Source organism: Rhea pennata, chromosome 5 (assembly GCF_028389875.1).
Source record: "Rhea pennata isolate bPtePen1 chromosome 5, bPtePen1.pri, whole genome shotgun sequence".
NCBI lineage: Eukaryota > Metazoa > Chordata > Aves > Rheiformes > Rheidae > Rhea > Rhea pennata.
The window spans coordinates 25,822,974-25,842,534 of NC_084667.1; the positions used below are offsets into that span (position 1 = coordinate 25,822,974).

The 19,561-nt window shown below is 36.5% G+C and overlaps 1 protein-coding gene across 5 annotated transcripts; it reads left to right on the forward strand.

Annotated features, from left to right (window-relative positions):
* Nucleotides 1-2,278: 2,278 nt before the first annotated feature.
* On the forward strand, nt 2,279-19,216 carry ZDHHC13 (zinc finger DHHC-type palmitoyltransferase 13). Of its 5 annotated transcripts, none has more exons than XM_062578041.1 (17): nt 2,279-2,327; nt 3,016-3,161; nt 3,588-3,710; nt 4,210-4,287; nt 5,509-5,653; nt 6,196-6,260; nt 6,846-7,008; nt 8,058-8,183; nt 8,477-8,610; nt 9,394-9,494; nt 11,995-12,122; nt 13,123-13,185; nt 13,658-13,751; nt 15,136-15,219; nt 16,561-16,718; nt 18,194-18,291; nt 19,004-19,216. In XM_062578041.1, the coding sequence occupies exons 1-17, from the start codon at nt 2,304-2,306 to the stop codon at nt 19,137-19,139; spliced, it is 1,866 nt and encodes a 621-aa protein (XP_062434025.1). In that variant the 5' UTR covers nt 2,279-2,303; the 3' UTR covers nt 19,140-19,216. The 5 variants fall into 5 exon arrangements, with proteins under 5 accessions (XP_062434025.1, XP_062434026.1, XP_062434024.1 ...); XM_062578042.1 differs by having other exon boundaries at nt 2,286-2,327; nt 3,019-3,161; XM_062578040.1 differs by lacking the exon at nt 2,279-2,327 and adding an exon at nt 2,460-2,506.
* The last annotated feature ends 345 nt before the right edge of the window (nt 19,217-19,561 follow it).

Genomic DNA, 19,561 nt, shown 5'->3' on the forward strand with positions numbered 1-19,561 from the left:
AATTTCCTGGAGAAGAAGTCCTTGTTCACTGTGCCATAAATGAAACCTGTAAGTAGCTATATGTTAGAAAGAACAGTAAAAAGTGACAAGCGCCCAAAGGAGAAGTGATATTTTAAAATCTTAAAGAAAAAATTGTAACTGCAGATAGTAAATATTCTGGCATCCATTTAGATGTGGAAAATGTGGTCAGTCAAGAATTGGTTTGTGCAGCATTTGAGTATTTAAAAGTCACTATTTTAGTTAGTTCAAATCATCTACAAACATATGCATCATCCATCAAAGTAGGAAAGCACTATTTCCCCACGTTCTATTTTCAGATCTAATCATAAAAAGATTATAATGCTGTTCAGATCTGCCTTAATTTATCATTCAAAAGCAGTTAAGCAAAGCTTTTGTCTGAGATTAGTTTGTCACTGTATGCTGCAAGATACTATTGGCTGATTAAAAAAAATAATTAAATCAGTATCCACTGTATGTTCTAAAAGTCACTAATATGTGTGTTGTTATATATGCATTATTGTATAATTATTGTATATGTATGAAAAGATAATATGTAGTTCTAAGTAAAAGCTTGCCCATCTTAAGGGTTCTTTAAGGGCCAAATCTTGTCTTCTGCTAGGAGCTTGGGTATAGATTTCAAGAAGATCAAAGATGGCTTCTTTTGTAAAGATAGCTGTACATGTAGTGCAAGGAAAATAATATTTTTTACTACTTCTTGAAGTTTTTTCATTAAAAAATGCTAGAGATGAGGCTCACAGGTAACAAAGATTAAAATATATCAAATTGAAAATAGCCAGCATATTACCGTAATTACTGCTGCCAGCTGTCATCCTGCCTTATAATCAAGGGTTTTAAGGTTTGTGAATACTTTCACATAATGCAAAGACCTTAATTTTTCTCTAACTAACTTCTGTTGTAACAAATCCTAACTTCTGGCATGACAATCTCTCAAACTGAAAAACAAACTCCCATTTCTTCCTCAATTTTGTGCTTCTGCATTTGGGGATCTATTACATACCAAAGTAATACAATGCCCACCAAAACTGGTTCCCTAAGCTTCCCCAGCAAGATTTCTGTATTCAAATTATATAAAACATTTTGTGCTACTGAACCAAATTAAAACTCTCAATATTTTAGCAAGTAGAGTTGCTTTGGTATCTGTTTATGCAGCAGTTCTGCATATAGAAGGAAAATCTGGATTAACCTGTCAATTGGAATTTGACTTAGCATTCATTCTGTAGCGTCTTGATTGTTAGCGAGACTTGCAGACCAGCAGAAAGCAACAGCAATTCAGGGTGTTCCGGCATTAAATACAGAGCACGAATAAGAAGAGCACTTCGCAAAGAAGCAACTCAGCTTATGCCTTTATAGGGTGGCAGACGCAGACGCTTTGGGCAACGCAGGGGTGCATGCATGACAGGCGTTTTGATTCCTTCAGGATGGCTGATAACAGCTCGTTTGGGGTTGTCTGCTGTGTATTGAGTTTCTGAACTGAAATGGTTGATACCATTCTAATGATAAATAGTGAAAGACTTGTCATGACTATACAGAACATAAAATACATTTTGTTTTTGTTTTTTTCTTAAAAATAGATGCAGGAAGCTACATGCAAAAACACTCCGAATGAGTGTTAAGATTACAACATTAAACCCGTATGAATGAGGCTGAATTTATGAATTCTTGAATAGCTCTTTTCCTCCCCTTCTGCATGTGTGTTGTGGCAGAGGCTTCACCAAAATGTTCATTCCTCTTCTCCTGGCTATAGATTCTGCTTTAGCCAGTTCAAGGACAGTTATAAATGAGGCAGTGCCCTTTTCTCTTTGGTAGTTTTTCAGAGGGTAATGCTTGCTTATAATACTATCTGGCGTCGAAATGTTTAGAAACTTTATAATTGACTGAAAGTTCCTGTTGGCATTTTTGAAACAGACACGTCAGTATTCGAACTCTGCGCTGGTTCCAAGGGTTTTCTCAGCTCCTGCTGCTATAAAACGCAAGGTAACGGGTACGTACTTCTTAAGCAAGGTGTGGGGCTTGCCACATACATATCTAAGATGGTTTTTCATTGAACCCGTTTCTTCCGCCGCGGTAAAGCCTCCCCCGGCGGCCCGCAGCCCGCCGCAGGGCGCCCCCCACGCGTGTCCCCCCTGCTCGGCCGTGGGGCGGGGGGAGCCGCGCGGCTCGGCTCGGCTCGGCTCGGCGCGGGGCGGCCCGGGCCCGCCCTCCGCGGGGCGCGGTCACGGCGCTGCCGCCCCCCGCTGCCGGTAACCAGGAAGCGGGAGGCCCGGGAGCGGTGGGTGTCCACGATGGCTGCCGGCGGCGGCTCCTCGGTGAGGGCGGGCATGAAGCGCCGGGGCGGGCAGCGCGGCGCAGCGAGCGCGAGGGGCGTAACGGGCGCCGCCGGCCGTTAACGGCCGTTGGCCGCGCGGGGGTCGCGCGCCGGGCGGCGCTATGAGGGGGCGGCGGCGGCCTCCGCATGGCGGCGCCGCGCCCCGCGGAGGGCGGCGAGGTGCGTCCGGAGGAGTTTGTTGCTTTTTCGGGAAGAGGCCGAGAGCAATGGGAGTGGGGGTGAGGGGCGGAGAAGGTCCCGCGCGATGCCTGCCGGGGGGCGCCTGCTTCCCCTCCTTTATAACCGCGGCCGGCCTGGGGTATTCTCCTCCTGGAAGTTTGCGTCCTGTTGCGCTCCTGCCTCGGCGCGCGGCTGAGCTTGGCGGTTGCGGTAGTGGCCAGCGCTTCCTGGAGAGCACGCGGCTCTCGGTCGCCTGGCGGGCCGCGGCCGCGGCGGTTGGTGCGCGCCCCCGCTGCCTGCTGGGCCGCGCCGCGCCGCGCCGCGCCGCCGCTTCCAGCAGCGCTGCCTGGTAGCAAAGCGAGTCGTGTCACCTGGGCACACTCATTTCCTCTGTGTTTTAAATTCAATTTCTTATTTGTATTAATGCAGCTTTACAAGTGTAGTGTGCGTCTCTCATAAAGAGGAAGATAAGGTTGTCTAGTAAATGAATAAAGTTTGTTCATAACCAGCAGAGTAAAAACCATGGCCATGGACCTCATCAGCCTCATACGTGCAGCTGTCACCATGTCCACAGTGATGAAGATCTATCGATGCTGCCTGAATCATATCCATTTGTTGAGGACCCTAGTACCTGTGATATTGTCAAGGCTACGCAGTAAGTACATGTTGATATATATTCTCTGTGTGCAAAATGCTGGAATATACAGGTGTCTCCTACAATGTAAGCTGTTTTTGATATTTTTTCATGAAGAAAAATTTTAGTGTTCCACATTCTTGCTTTAGTAAAAGTTGAAAGATCACTGCAAACATTTTTAATCATAGGGAATGTGCAGTTAGATATAGCTCAATCAGATGTGTTATGTGAGGTACAGAATCCTGTTTATTAGGGCTCAGCTTTGCTCAGACCTTTTTGCAAGACTTCCATTGAATGTGATGTGTAATTTTGCTCAGGTAGGAACCACTAGATGAGGCTTCCTGAGATTTCCTTAAGTACATGATACTGTGTATATTGGAGGATATTTTATTATAATTATAAGTAATATATTTATAAGTAAAACAATTTATTTTTTTCCCATTTAAGGTATGGATTACTAGAGCGATGTAAAGAACTGGTAGAAGCAGGATACGATGTTCGGCAGCCAGACAAAGAAAATGTGACTCTTCTTCACTGGGCAGCAATAAACAACAGGCAGGAGCTGGTTAGGCAAGTGCTGAGTCCTTGTGAAAACAATTGTAGAGTTAGGAAAAAATGACACAAGTATTCTGCTACTCCTAATTGCAGTCACTATTGTAGTGACTGCAAATCGTGTTTTAGAACAAATGCAATATGCTACTTCCAAAGAAAAAGTTAAAATTCAAATTGTAACCTAGTGTCCTTCGTGAAGATATCACTGAAATGTGAAGTTACCACTATTAATTTTCTTAGTGTGTGAAGTTGTGTAGTGGATGAAATAATTAGGTTTTCTTGTTTATCTTTTGTTTTGCTTAAAAAGATTCAAGCTGATGTTATAGGTGCCTTGCTAATTACTACTTTTTCTGTTTTCAGTTAAATGTTTTATCAAAACATTAGTGTAAAATATTCGTGTAGATTTGTTTCTCTAGCAAAAGTTTTTTAGTAAAATTTATTTACTTCTAGAGCTATCTTATCATTGGGATACTGTTTTATTAAGACTCTTAATAATCTTGTTTTGTTGCTGTTACAGATTTTATATTTCCAAAGGTGCGATAGTGGATCAACTAGGTGGAGATTTAAATTCAACTCCACTTCACTGGGCTATCAGGTATGCAGCTTAAAATTCTGCATTGCAGATTTGTTAAGATCTGTTACAGTATCAATTTGTGTAGCAAAATAGTTGACATCTTAAATCAAATGAAGTTTTTTGTTGCTTAGTTTCCATGTCCATAATAATGCTGAAATCTGTTCTTTGACACCTGGAAATTTTGCAGGCACAAAATTATGTTATACAGCTAATCTATGTATTTTGGTCACTTTGACTAACATTTTAAGCAATACTATTCAGCATTTGTCTCAAGTCCTGCTTTACTGAGCAAAAAAAAGACTTCAGGTGTGTTAGATAACTTTTGATACTTATTTGATACTTTTGATGCTTAGTAGGGAATAGTTTAGATCTGAAAATATTGTAGTCAAGGTTACTCTCAGACTTCAAGATGTCTGTCTAATATGCTTTCATATTTTATGCTCCTTTACTAAAGGATGGATGGAGTTGGTGTGCTGTCATAAGGCTCCAGCACTGCCAGTGCTGAACCTTAAAAGCTAGCATGAGGTAGCAGGACAAATGTAAGATATTTTGTTGCTCAGCACCCCATAGATATCTTTGGTTTTCTGCCCCAGTGATGTCAGTTTTTCTTCTTGAACTGCGTATAGCAGCCTCCACAAACATGCAGTATCTTGTTCTGAGCAATAGTAGCTGCTGAGGCTTGGGTATATTTAATGTCTCTTTTAACCTACATTTCTACATCTATGTGTGTAGACTGTCCATCCAGTGAGATATAATTTTAAACAGTGTAGTTGTGGCTTCTAGGACATGACTTGAGTAAAATGACATGAGAACAAAGTCATGTTTGTTCGGAAAAAATATTAGCTAGGAATAGTGATTCTCCAGTAATTTTTTTGAGGGCAAATTTTCACATTGGAAGAACAGTATTTTTTTCTGGGCTACCTTAGTTACTGCAGAACAGAGTTAGATACTTCTAAGAAAGAATACTCACAGGAGAAATTACTGCCACTAACCACTGTATTCTAAATTACTATATTACCTCAGATTGAATTATGGATGTTTGTATGCCTTAGGGTAAACCTTTAGCTTTAGAAAAGTAATTTTCTGGATAAAAATACAAGGTTCTGAAAGGATTAATTGTATTTTATTTATTTATTTTTTTAATGTATCTAAGTGAGAATTCTTAAGGCTTAATGAATGCTTTTGTTAAGATTTCCAGCTTTTTTTGTCATCTCTGTGGTTTCATTTCACATATCTTTACAGGCAAGGACACCTACCTATGGTGATATTATTGTTGAAATGTGGAGCAGATCCCAGTCTTATTGATGGGGAAGGATTCAGCAGCATTCATTTAGCAGTGCTGTTTCAACACATGCCTATTGTAGCTTACCTCGTATCAAAAGGCCAGGTATGTTGCTGATATCCCAAACATCATTTTCTATTTAAGAGTAGTTGCTTATTTGCAGAATAGTTGATCAGACTAGATCTGAATTTTTTTTTTTAGTGAGAAATTTCTGGTTTTGCTTATTTTATGTTACATCTACTGTAGCTAATATTTGCTTAAATTACATCTGAAGAAAGAACTAAGTATAACACTTGCTAAAAAATGCATTTTAAGATACTTTCTACTGGTAGCAGTTTTGAGCTGAAAAGGAAAAGAAATCTGAAAAACATGGTTTCCTTAAATTTTCTTAGTGGAGCCTCTGAGTATCTTCTGAAAGGAGTGACATGCAAGACCAAGGGAGGCAAAATATTTTTAAGTGAGTGCAGGTTTTTTGGATGGTGTAACATGGTTTCTTTCCTTACTTCAGTGAAACTAAGCCAGTTAAGTTGTTGAGAGTCTGACTGTGTGTCTCTTTCCTGAAATCACTATTAATTACTTCCTTGATTTTTTTTTCTTTTTGTATATATGTATGTGTGTATAATACACACACACACACACATCCCTAGAATGTAGATACAACGGACTTCAATGGACAAACACCTTTAATGATATCAGCACAAAAAGTGATTGGGTAAGTAGCAGATAACTTAAAAAGAATTTGTCTTATGGTACTCAGGAATTAATGAGCGGGAGTTTTTTTATGAAGAATTTTTTTAAAAACTGACATTTCTTTCCCTTCTAACCACACTAAAATATGCACTATTTCAGAGATTATGAAATATGAAGCAGTTCATTGGATAAAGCAAAGAAAGGCAAAAAATAAAGGAATAAAGTTTAGGTTTGCAGCTGGAATGTCTGCAGCGTAATTTTATTTTATCCAGAAATGAAAATCAATTGGGGTAGTCACAGTAATGTGCATTATAACAAAGAAAAGGAGTGTTGTATGTTTATACACAGAGTTGTAGAAAGTTGCAAACTGCATGAATACCTCTTATTTTAAAATAATGAGATAGCGTAGTCTAGACAAAAACCTTCAGGCAGGTCCTGATTTCAGAATTTGAATATACTATTGATGAGCTGCTTCTGAGAGAAGACGTTTTATATCTGCAGTTATTTCAGATTGGAACCATTATTTTTCTTACAAAGTTTTTAGTCTCTACTGAAGATGAAGTTATTATCATCTGTTTGTTAACTTTTAAACTTCGTTTTCATCTAGACCAGAACCCACGAGGTTTCTCTTAAAGTTTAACCCTTCTCTCAATGCTGTAGACAACATTCATAAGAATACTGCATTGCATTGGGCAATTACATCAGGAAATATAAGTGCTGTGGATCTGTTGCTGGAAGCTGGTGCTAGCATGGACATAAAAAATATCAAGGTACACTTTCTTTCATGGTACTTCATCACATGTGACATTAATTTATAAAGTTAATTTGAAGAAAAATCTTAGTGTTCTCCTTAGTTTCTCCTTAGTGTTTTTTCTTATTTTGATATCCTTTGGAACGTGGAGTGGGGAGAAAGGATGGAATGGGAATAAGAAATGGTATTCTTACTTTTTAACAAAAGGAGTTAGAACTTTCCTTGTGTGTAGCACAAAGGATGAATACAGACATTCTCCGCAACATTCATTTAATAAACAGTCAAGCCTTTTAATCACTGTGGACATAATTGGTGTTTCCTTCTCAGATTCTCCTTCTTTAAGTCAGCTTTTACTTACTTTAAAAGATTGTCCTGAGGAATAATTACTTAGGCCAGAATTTTCAAGAATAGCAGTGTCTAAATGTCCAGTGATACTATTAAAATTTTCAAAAAGAAGTCGATATTTTCCTGTAAGAGTCAGTGTTTGACAGTGGCTGTTTGTACATTCAGAAGTGCTAGCAGCATGTATCCTAATCCTTAGTCCTAATATCTATTAAAAGTGGCAGTGGAAAAGTAAAAATGTTGAAACCCTGTTGACTGATAGTACTGTGTAGATGTGTGTGTAAAATATCATTTATTCAGGATTTGTGGATTAAGCTGTGCAGCTTCTTCATCTGCTACTTAATCCCATGTGACTTAACTTTTAGAATATTGGTATTTATTTTTAAACCTGAACAAGACACCTTTCCTTTCAATGGAGGTGTAATGTTCTAGCAGCCAGGTTAGCATTTCAGGTATTTGAAGGCAATCCAGTAGATAATTTGGGTAAATGTGATCTGGTTGTGTGCATCTGTTCTTTGGCGTTATCAAATAGTGAATGAAGTGTATTAAAACTCTGAATTTAGCCTACACTTGGCTTAAAAAGGTGGGGGAGGAAGTATACGGGGGGAAAAGGCATTTACCAAGCTATACTTGTTTTAACTCTATTTATTTCTTGCTACTGTAATAAAGGTAAATACTTGCGTGTTAAATACCTAAAGAACTAAGCATTTGTTTTTGTTGCTCAAGGGAGAGACGCCGCTTGACCTTGCTCGTGCAACTCAAAATCACTTCATTGTTTATATGCTAACTGAGGAAGAGAGAATGAGAAGCAGAAAAAATTGCAGGTTGCTTAGAACAGTAGAGAAATATGAGGTAATTTTGTGAGGAAAAGCTAACAGCAATAAAGCTACAGTATTGTGTGTTTAAAATAATATATAACTTAACTCTGGTCCAACCTCAGTTTCCAAAATTGGATACCTAAAGATCAAATAATCTGTAAGCCCTTAGGTGTGGGGCTTTTGTGTGTCTACGTAATGGTTTGTTGTGTTACTTTGTGTTTTCTACTTCGAGTCTCTCAGTAACATTCATTGTTATATTACTTGAATAATTCTGAAGTAAATCTAGCTTGAATATTTTGTCTTTTTTAACAAGAGTCATTTTAACAGCTTTTCCTGCTGTTGGCTTTGTCCCTGACATTGATGTGGGCCATAGGATGCATAATGGACTTAAGTTCTGATTCTTGGCTTTTGAAAGGAGGTCTGCTTCTCTTGATACTATTTGGAATGACTCTGTTTGTGAGGTTTGTGAGTTTTTCTCTGTATATGCACATTTGTTGTCATGGGTGCCATATATGGTTTCTAATGCTGTATTCTTTTCAGAGTTTACCATTTCACTTAGTCTATAAAATAATTCTTGAAAAACAGTTGCTACTTCTGTGAAGGATTTAAAATATACGTATATTTTCAGAATGACGATAGAAACCAAATGCTTTCAGGTGTGCAAAACAATAGTTTATCACTGCTGAAAAGTTGAGGAAAGCAAGTCTTTATAAGCAGACTGTTAATTACTTTTTATGTTAAAGAGATTGTTACTGAAGGTCTGTACCTGGTGTACACTGAGTAATCCATTCACAATGTTTGGAAGTGTGCTTTATCTCAACTTTTTCAACTTCATTTGTGACACAGGATGAGTTTTTAATGAACCATTCCTTATTCCTCTGTTCCCCAGACCTCCCAGCATTATCCTAAGCTGTTTTTCAGGTTTTCTGCTTTTTTTCAACAGTTATCATAACAGTGTCTATTGAAATGACAATACTATATGTGTGTGCAAATAGAGATTGTATTTTTCACACGACACTTACTACATAAATTCTGATATTTAATGTTAGACTGGAACAGAGCACTCTTCAGTTTGTTTTTGCTTTGTTATCCCTGTACCCATTTGGCCAAAGAATCCATTTGAGCAGCAGTTTTTAATTGCTTAAAAATATCCTGAGTAATGTTTTTAAAATAACAAAACTGACAAATTAGTGTACTATGGAGTTAAGTTTTAAATAAAACCTACTTTTTAAATATTCTTTCAGGCGATGTGTGGGGCTCCGGAGCCTAAGGTATCTTCCTACCACATTCATGCTAAGTTCAATTTTTTGGATGTCTGTGACCTGGTTTTTCTGGTTCCTGCCTGATATCCTTTATATTTGGGGAATGCAATAGGACTCTACTTACAGTTCCTAATAAACCTAAGCCCAGTCATAAAAATATTAATGAACAGTCCCAGATAATTCCATACAACTGTTGAAATCTGGTAAAACTGATTTACTTTATTGGGCAGGGGTTAAATAATGTTATTGAAGTTTATAGATGGACTGAATATATATATATGCTCTCTTTTATTTTTAGGATACGTTTGTGTACTACTGTGAACTATTTCTTCTGTACCTAGAATTTCATATTGACAGTTTGCTTAAATCTGAGGCCCAGAAACCAAATTCTTTATTATATGCCACAGTCTCAATGTGACTCCTTAATCTTCCTCATTGACCCTCTGATCCAGTAATATGTTTTGGCACATAATAAAGCTCACTTTTGGAGCACGCATTCATTAATAACAACTTTAAAAGCATCTCCAGTTCTAAAATGACAAGAATTCAACAAATGATGATAGTCATACTTCTATTTTTTTTTTTAAAAAAGCAAGCTTTTGTACCCCTGCTGCCCCCCTTTCCCTATGAAGATTTTCCAGGCTCCTAATGATATTCATTCAGAGGTTATGCTGCATCTTTAGTGTACAGTGCACTTTCTTTGAAGAGGCTGTGGACTGATGAGTACAGCAATGTTTATTCAATAATCTACTTACTTTTCAGTGATCTACTTTTTGTATGCACACAGGCCATTTATTGATTAGCTTTGTGAAAAGTTATGTTAAAAAGATCTTTAGGAAGATGATTAAAACTGAAAATAGTGTTATATTAAACCAGGTATAATACATTCTTTCACTAAGTAGTGTTCTAATTACTTCATTCTTTAAGTGGCGTTATCTTTCGTACTGTTCCTAATTAGATCTCTTTAATACAATTATCAGGACTAATTTCACTGAACTCATCAAGAGTATTTCAGTTGGAGATACATACATACACTTTTTTTGAATGGAAAGCATGTTACTCAGTGTTGCATGTGTTTTTCTTCTGGAACTGCCCAGAGATCTGGATGTCAAAAAAGTGTTAAATGTTTCAATTGCCCATATTTTTCTGTCATACTGTTCCCCTAGACTGAAAAAGTCTAGCTATGCTAATTCGGGCTACTCTCAGGTCTAAAAAACAATAAAAGTGCAAATAGACCAGCAATCTACACAGAAAATGAACCATCATCTTTGCTTTAAAAAGTGCACCTTGTACTTTGCATCATATCCAAACACAACTATAAGACTGACAGCGTACATTGCCAATAGTTCATAGTTTATCTTCTTGATTTTTTTTTTTTTAATTAGAGCTACTTTGCTGTGTTTTTAGTGTGCAAGACAAAACAACCTTGATGTTCTGTACTCAATTTTAAGAGCTAGTCACATCCTGGCTCTATGGATAGTGGATAGCCAGCTGGGATGGAATCCGTACTTGGGCACTCTACTCCGTAGAGGCTTCATTGCCTGTTTTTTAGGAGGATGTGCTCTCAAGGTAGAAGATTAAAGTTAAGTGGTATGCAGTTTGTCACACTCAGTGTTCTTCTACTGCTGTATGGAGAACGTTAATCTTAACATGGTTTCTTTCCTCTTTCACCAGATCTGCAAGTGTCTTTATTTCACAGTGTTAAAGTTCTGTTTCCAATGACTGTATATCCTCAGTCATATATAATAATATTTTGTTAGCTGAAGAAGTTGCATCAAATAACAGTATATTAAAAATGTTCAATTTAAATCTATGTCTCTGAAGTATATGGGATATGAATTCCCTCTATATGCTGTAATTAAAACAGTAAGTCACTGGGTAAAAGGAATGGGGAAGTACAAGGAAAAAATAAAACGTCCATTTAGACCAGAAATTTGTCAGTTCAAGGTCTTGGCTTTTCTAGTATATTTGTGAGGGAAGAAAGACTCCCAGTACCTGTGCCAATCACCTCAGAAGTGTTTAGCAGTATTTACTTGCTCTTTGAGTGACAAAAGTTTCAAGGATAACTGAAGTCACACTTTTCTATTGGAATTTACTCATTTGTTTTAGTTGAAAAAAATCATAGAGGACAAGACTCAGAAGACTGCTAGAATAACAGAGCCTACTCTGTTTTTTGGTGTCTGTGCAGCAGTCAAACAAATCTCCCAACTACTAGAATCTTAATAACTGTGTATGTCTTATTGGTATTATTTAAATAAGGTAGCAAAACTTCAGAGGAAAAACAAATGGTATATATTTTATAGCTGTTATGTATTCAAAGATAAAAGCCTGTACCCAGTTAGTGAGGATGACAGGGAGCTTTACTGCAGTGCAGGCTTATATCAATTGTAAAAGGCCTCTCTCCAAAGCTGAGCTAGACAGAATATTTAGCTTCTGATAGATGGCCTCTGAGGAACAGAGAAAATACAACCAAAAGAGTGAAAGTCGTTCTTTTCCTCTTTGTGTGTTGGTTGAAAAATACATTATTTGTCTAACAAGTAGTGGTGATATGTGACATAAGCATATGTTCCTTAATCTGAATACTGCATGTAGCTGACACAATATTCCAAATTACTGTTGTGTTCAGCATAGTGGGTCTTCTTTATTATTTCTATAAAACTTGGAGAACTGATCCTGGATACATTAAGACTTCAGAAGAAGAAAAAAAAGAGGTAGGTAATTTCATATAACAAATGGAAGGGCTAACCTGTTACAACATGTGTGTGCTTTTGGTTAGTTGATTTGTCATCTTGTGTATCTGTTAAATCTGCAAGCAGTGAAATACTATTTTCTTTTAAGAGTTCTTAGCTCTGTCATCAAACAGCATAGACTGTAAATAATTTCTCCTATCAGTGCTTGTTTTCTTACCTTCTTCTTCCTGCCGTTGTTTCCTTGCCTGCAAATTCTCATTGAAATGTGAGCCTTGGCTAAACAGCATACAGACCTGCACCACTGATGTCTGTGATATTAGATCAGGTAGAAATTCACTTAAACATAACTGTTTTTTATGAGTTCCACTTCAGGTATCTAAACTTAGAGATAGTCACAGTTCTACAGTTCATTATGCTCATAAGCTATACTAAGTGCTAGAAATGTTTTAAATTTCATCAGATGCTTTGAAATTGTGTACCATGGTTTTGATTTTTGTAAAACATGGTATTTCATAGTTGTATTTCTAACAGTGGCAAAAAGAATTCATGGCCAAGCAGTTAGCAGACAACTTAATGTTTGGTGTAATGTAGGTATTCTCAAACCACGTGTTGTGAACAACGTTCTGTTTGTGATCTCTTGTTGCTCTCCATGGAGTTGCATTTCTTCCGATTGCCAGTGAGAATAAACTGAAATTTTAACTTACTCGATATTGGTGCCACAGGACTAGTAAATATTGGCTATCTAGTACTGATAAAGGAATGCTTAAATATAGCAGCTCTCCTCATGTCTTTGAAGCCTGGCTGACTGTATGAGAGAGACTTTGTATCTTAATACCATCTCATTTTTAATAACATTTCGTTAACGTTTTTAATTTTACAAACATAGAGGGCTTTTTTTTAATACTAAATGAATGAAATCTTATTAGTCTATGCCATGGTGTGTTTTTCATGAACTTTTTCTCTGTACATAGCAAGTACTGAGACTATCCTAAATGCCAGTGCAAACTACTTTGTCTTTCAGAACATTGTTGCTCTTGCAGAAGCAGGTTGCTTGGACTTCAGAACATTTTGCACATCATGTCTTGTAAGTGAGGCTTTGATGTTTACGTTTTGTGGTTTTTTTTTTAAGCTGGGTTTTTACTCAATACAACAATTAAAAAAGAAAAATTCCTTTTGTGTCATGCAGGTATTACATGTGTGGTTTATTGCATTTTAGTTGATGGGTTTTTTTCTTTTCCTCCTCAGAATGTGACAAAGCAATGCTTTAAGACCCTTGGCCTCTGATCTTAAAACAGCTTTGTTACTTCCTTTTTCTTCTTGTTGTTGTAAAATTAAGATGTACAATTATCATCTATGTTCTGCATTGTAATGATTACTATATAATGGAAACCCACAAAAGATGGTGCCCAAAATATGTTCCTTGTGTATTATTGTGCTATAAGGCTACTGCTCTAACTGCTCTGTCTTTTTTTTTTTCATCATATGGTGCTTAAAACTTTGAGCAAAATACATGTTTTTGCTATGACTGTATTCTTTTTTTGTTCATGGTCTATTAGATAAAGAAACCTTTGAGATCTATGCATTGCCTTGCTTGTGATTCTTGTGTAGCCAGATATGATCAGCATTCTCTATGGATTGGACAGTGCATAGGTGAGAAAACTTGTTTTCAAATTTGAAAATACCATGTATTAATAGAGTTGCAGAACTAGCATTTTATCGCCTGAGAGATAGCAAACCTGGTGTAAGATACGTAGTTGATATTGAAGGGTTTATTGGTAAGTGTGGAGAATAACTGGTCAGGTGGCACAGAGAAAGGCAACTAAAATGATTAATTGGATGTAATGGCTATCTTAAAAGTAGAGGCTAAAAAGCCTAGAACTGCTGTTTAGAGTGAAGAAGGACGAGGGGATATGACTGAGACTCTGAAAATTGTTGGAAGTGATAGTTAAAGTGAACGTAAAACTTATTCACCATGTATGTAATACTAGAACTAGGGGAGACTCGGTGAGAATAAAAATTGGTTTTAAAAGAGGTAAAGAAAGACATCTTTACGTGGCAGGTGTTGAAATTTTGGAACTTCCTGCTGTAAGGATTTGTGGAAGCAGACAGTATCAGAAGGTTTGGGAAGGGATAAAGCAAAATTTTGAACAAGCCCAAAGACTAATGCTAAACGAATTAGACAAGTAAGCATGCTCTGCTGCTTTGCAGCAGCTGTGGATGAGGGGAATGACTTGTAGGAAGTGACCACGCTTGTTTGCACTCCTTAATGTTGCCTGTTTGCCACTGCTAAAGACAGTATGTGGGAGCAGATGGACCACAGAGCTGGTAGGGCTCTTTTCAAACAACATTCTTTTGTTCTTAGAAAAGCTCCTGCTTTTTCCTTTGTGTCTCACTGTTGATGTTTGAGATACAAAGGCTAGAACTTTAAAACTATAGCAAGATATTTCTAACTTTTTTTTTATTTTTGCCAATAAAGTCATCATTTTTGCAGTGTTAAATATTCAGCAACTTTCTTTGCAGTATTTACTTCTTACAGATTGGTGAGACATTCCTCTACATTTTTTTTTTTCAAAACTTTGAGAAATTCTGGTTGTAATTCAAAGAGAAAGAACCATACATCTTCATTTAACAGCTTTTCTGGCAGAAGTCTTTCTCTTTTTATATGTATGTTTGCAATTCTGAGGAAAATACGTCAAAAAACGGAATAGATCAGATTTTTCAGTCACACAAGGCAACTCTACTGTGTTTAAGGAGAGCTGTGGTAGCATAATCAGTTCTTATATAACTAAAACAATTAAAGGCATGTTCTGAAGAAGGGACAAATTCTGTCTGGCTTTATAAATAGTTCTGTTGTGTAAATTGACATGGGTAACAGGAGAAAGTTGAGAAAGCAACCAGCTTTGTCACCTTCCTTTTGAGGGTAGCAGAGGTGATCATGAGAACTGTTTCTGATTCTTCCTATAAACTCTAGGGGAAATGCAAATACTGTTTAAAATAAAAATGTCAGCATTTTCTTTTCCTTGCACTATTACAGGCATTGGCAACCATCATTATTACGTATTGTTCCTGTTTTTCCTAACTTTGACTGGTATCTGGCTGCTTTATGGAACTCTTTTGTGTATGTATTCATGAATTTATTTTAATTTTGCTTCTAAGAAGCTTTATGTATGCTCTTTATTGTCCAATATTTCATTTCCATTAAGTAATTATACCTGCACAAATGATACCAGATTTCAGCAGTGATGTTATTTTGTAGCTCTTTAAATTTTTCAGAGTATCTGAATCCTATCAGACATCTGATTAAGTTTATATAGAGTAGAAACCTTAAAAATGCATTATTTAAAGCTACTGCCCTAGAAAGATGTCAATTCTTGGTAAATGCAACATCAGAGAGGGTTTTTGTTGGTGATAAAATAGGGTAGCCATGTGGAAGAAAGTCTGGATGCTGATTCTGGATTGAATACTCTTTCCGGCAATAGAAAAAAGTTTGTAAGTATATTACTGGAAAGACTTTATTTTATTGTTTGGAAATATCTATGTTGAACTCTTGCAAAATTTTCTTTCTATTGTTAATGTAGTGAAAACTTTGAAAAGAGAACTGTACATTCAATAGTGAATCCAAAATGTTACCTTGTGAAATTCATAAGTTTCTTGTAAAAGAGGAGAGCACCCTTGCAGTGTAATTCCTAAGAGTGGATTGACATACTGCTAACATTTTAAATAAAAAGCGGAGGGAGTTTGTTATATTTTATGTTCGTTCACATTATGCTGAAATCAATCAATATTTGGCATAGAGTGGAGTGAACCAGCTGTGGCAGTGGAGGACGCGTGAACATGAGTTGCTTTGCTGTGTTTTGGTAGTTGTCTTAAGTATGCAGAAATATATTTTCTCCATTTCCTGGGTGTGAATGAACATGGGGAAAAGTTGTTTATTGTTCTGCTGACTTAAAGGGAAAAGATTTTGTTAGGTTTTTATACTTTAGAATTGTACATGGTAGGCTTTAGATGTCTCAAAGAAACTTAAATTTGCACACTCTAGTTTACGTCTGCTTAATACTGAAGTGTTCTATGATCTGTGATTGCTTTCTTGACTTCGTTGCAATGTGTTCTTGATAAAGTTTGAGATAAATTGTAAGTACTTGTCCTAAAACTGTAAATAAGTATGAAGCCAAATTTTCAGAGGTTTGACAATGAAAGATGATGACTTTAGTGTCACTAATTAGTTTTATTTGAGTACTAGCTAGTGCCTTAAATGCCCAGTAAGTGGATTATAGACACCTTAAGTAAAGATTATGCAAAAGAATAGCAAGCAGTCAAATACCTAGGTGCATGTGCTTGAGTGGTAGCATGATATATTAAAATGGTATTTTTGGAGCGTGTTCCCATATAATCTCCTGTGCAAATATTCTTTATTCTGTGGCAGTCTATATGTAACTTAGCTATTTTTGTTTACTCTCAGATTGGTCAAACCACTGTCCAACAACTTACCGTCAAGATGGAGCATGGACTTACTTCACACAGATAATATATTGTTCTCCATGGGTTTTCTACATCTTCACACTAGCCTGTTTCCATACTGTGTGGGCTTCATTATTGCTAATTATTCAGCTTTATCAGGTACTGTTTTGCTTTAGTTTGTGTTCCCCTCTTAAGGAGCACTCACATAAAAATACTTCTCTAGATGAATTGATGCCATAGGGATCGTGTGCCTGCTTTTCTTATCAAATTAATGGCACACCTAGGTGCATATCTTAAATCCTGGAGCAGTCCTTTGACTTTTACAGGTATTTGTGCACTCACCGTTCCTACATAAAGGTTGGATCACAATCTGCAAATCACTTCTATAACTGAATTCTTGTTTGACTGCTCATCAAAAATCCCAAACATGTTTAAAAAAAAAGTATTGAAAGGCAGTAAAATTATTTGACTAATAAAGCTGTTATTACTGCTGAAAAATATGGTACAAAAGCTCTGCCCATGGCACAATTATTTCTGAATTGGAAGTTCTATAGTAGAGCTCAGCAGTGCATCATTAGCCCATATTAAGAGCTACAGTTAAGGTGTATGCCTCTGATTTTTATCCTGATGAGGATTGTCAGACTTCCAAGAATTGCTTTCTTTTGTTGTTGTTTTTCTCAGAGAGAGCTTGGCTAGGCAAACAAGACTGAAAAGAGCTGTCTTTAAACATCCAGGATGAAACTTGTTTAACAGCTTTCAGAAAATATGTGTCTTCTGGATGTATGTTAAGCATATTAAGCTGAAGAGTTGTTTTACATCTTAGATTTCTTAAAAGTCCACCATCTGTGTGTTAATATTAAATGTGTACTGCTAGATTTCTTTGATATCAAGCACATTGAGGTAGCATCTTGGGAGAGGGGAAAGGATCTAATTAGGATACAAAATGCAGTAGGTAATCATAGGTGTGTACAATAATTTGTAAATATACTGCTTTATGGCTCAAACTAACATTTAGCGAAGCAACCACGTAGCCATTTAGAAAGGCTTATAAGATCATGTTGACAAAAAAATGCAAAAATGGAAAAAGCAATAGATAATTAAGCAAAAGTACTGAAACAAAACCAATCTCATTGTGAAACTCTGAAAGATTACATAGAATCAAGAAAACATTGAAGCTATGGTTGTATTTCTAATATCTACTTAATCTTTTTTTTTTTTTTGGTGGGGGGAGGCAAGCTATTTAATCTTTTTCAGGATATGAAATAGTTTCTGTGGTAGGACATATAAAAAACCTGAGGAGACAGGTGCTTAACTGCCATAGTTCTTTTTCTATGTATTTCTATGTATTTTTTTCTACATATTTCTACAGATATCTAGGTGCAATCATCCAGTTAAGCTTGCCTTCTTAGTGGAAGCATTAACATTACAGCTTGCTGGATTCTATTTCAGTCTAAGTGACATATTTAAAAACATGCTTTTCAGGTTTAGGTATGGCAGTAGTTACTTGTTTGTTAGATGTAACAAACTGCTTCTCTTCCCTTCCATCTATAGAGTTTCTTCTGGTGTCACTGTGGTTGTAATTTCTGAAATGCTCATTTTTCTGTCAACCATTACTTGTTTGTCTTTTCCCTAAGATTACATTTCTGGGATTGACCTCACATGAAAGAATGAACCTCCTGATACAGAACAAGTCATCTAAGCACCCTGTTTCACTCAGGAGAACTCCATACAAGTAGGTATTAATGAAGACTATTTAAAGATGTATGTCTTCGGTACTAATTTGTTCTACTACTTCATAAGTACAAAGAAATGTTAGCCTATGGGCATATTAATTGTTCCTGTTATCGGTTATGCTGGAGGAGAAATGAGCCTTATTTTGCTTGCTGTGAATGTCTTTGACTGTAGGAAATAAAACATTCAGCATAGCAGCTAGTGTGATTCTTCCTGCATGGCTGTATGCTAAGGAAAAAGATATGCCAAAAGCAGTCCATGGTTCTAACTAGCAGATGGTTTGGGGAGGGAGGGAGTGTTGTCATTTTACTTATTAATTAAGCCCTGCCTCTGCTCTGTGGGTCCAGAAAGAGAATAAACTGACTCCTTTCTGACTTCTCTTGCAGAACTTGACTCAGTAGCAAAATTGGTACAAGAGTTTTTCTGTTATATTAGAAATACTTCCTTATCTTTGAGTTGGTGGATGAGACTTTTAGTAAATGCTATTCTTAAATGTTTTACTTTATTTTCTTAAATGAAAGAGGTTGAAAGATCTGAAAAAAGAATAATGCTAGCTAGAGGAGAACTGTTCTTACGTTTCTTCTCCAAGAGCTGTCTTCGTTGTGAGTGTTGTATCTTAAAGATTTTATCATGGTGCATGTGTTATTTTTTGTTGTTGTTGCCTGAAGTTTTATTTTGTTAGGTTTATTAATTGATATTTCTCTCATTTTCAGTCTTGGATGCTTCCAGAATCTTGCAGACTTTTTTCAGTGCGAGTGCCTTGGTATGTTCAAACCCAATGTAATTGATTGGACCAAACAGTACAATCTCTTTCATCTGGCAAAGGAGAAAAATCTTTATTCTGTGTGAAGAAAAGTATTGCTGAATTTCTAGAACAGATGAGCTAAAAGCTAAATAAAACTGGCTATTTTTTAAATCTTTACAAATTCTTTTGGAGGTGACTTGTTATAATTTTTATTGTTTTTAAATAGTAAACCTACATTGCATAAACGACAGCAGGTTTGGATATGAAACAATCACTGCATGTCTGTATATATAGTTTCAGCTGAAACTATATAAAAAATGTTAAGTGATTGAAATGACACTCAGAATGTATTTTTTAACAAGGTATTTTTTTTTAAGGCAGAATTTCAAAACCTTATTGATACCCTTTGCTTTATTTTGCAGATTGTTTAAACAAGGACAATTAAGAGAAACATTGAATTATTTAAAAAATCTAATATTACAGCTACACTGTAATTTTATTGCTTACCTTATGTTGCGAAAATCTC

Coding starts and splice junctions, on each gene's coding strand:
- ZDHHC13 (XM_062578040.1), top strand. CDS start 2,474: ATGGCGGCGCCGCGCCCCGCGGAGGGCGGCGAG. Junction 3,162..3,587: donor GATATTGTCAAGGCTACGCA/GTAAGTACATGT, acceptor TTCCCATTTAAG/GTATGGATTACTAGAGCGAT. Junction 3,711..4,209: donor AACAGGCAGGAGCTGGTTAG/GCAAGTGCTGAG, acceptor TTGCTGTTACAG/ATTTTATATTTCCAAAGGTG.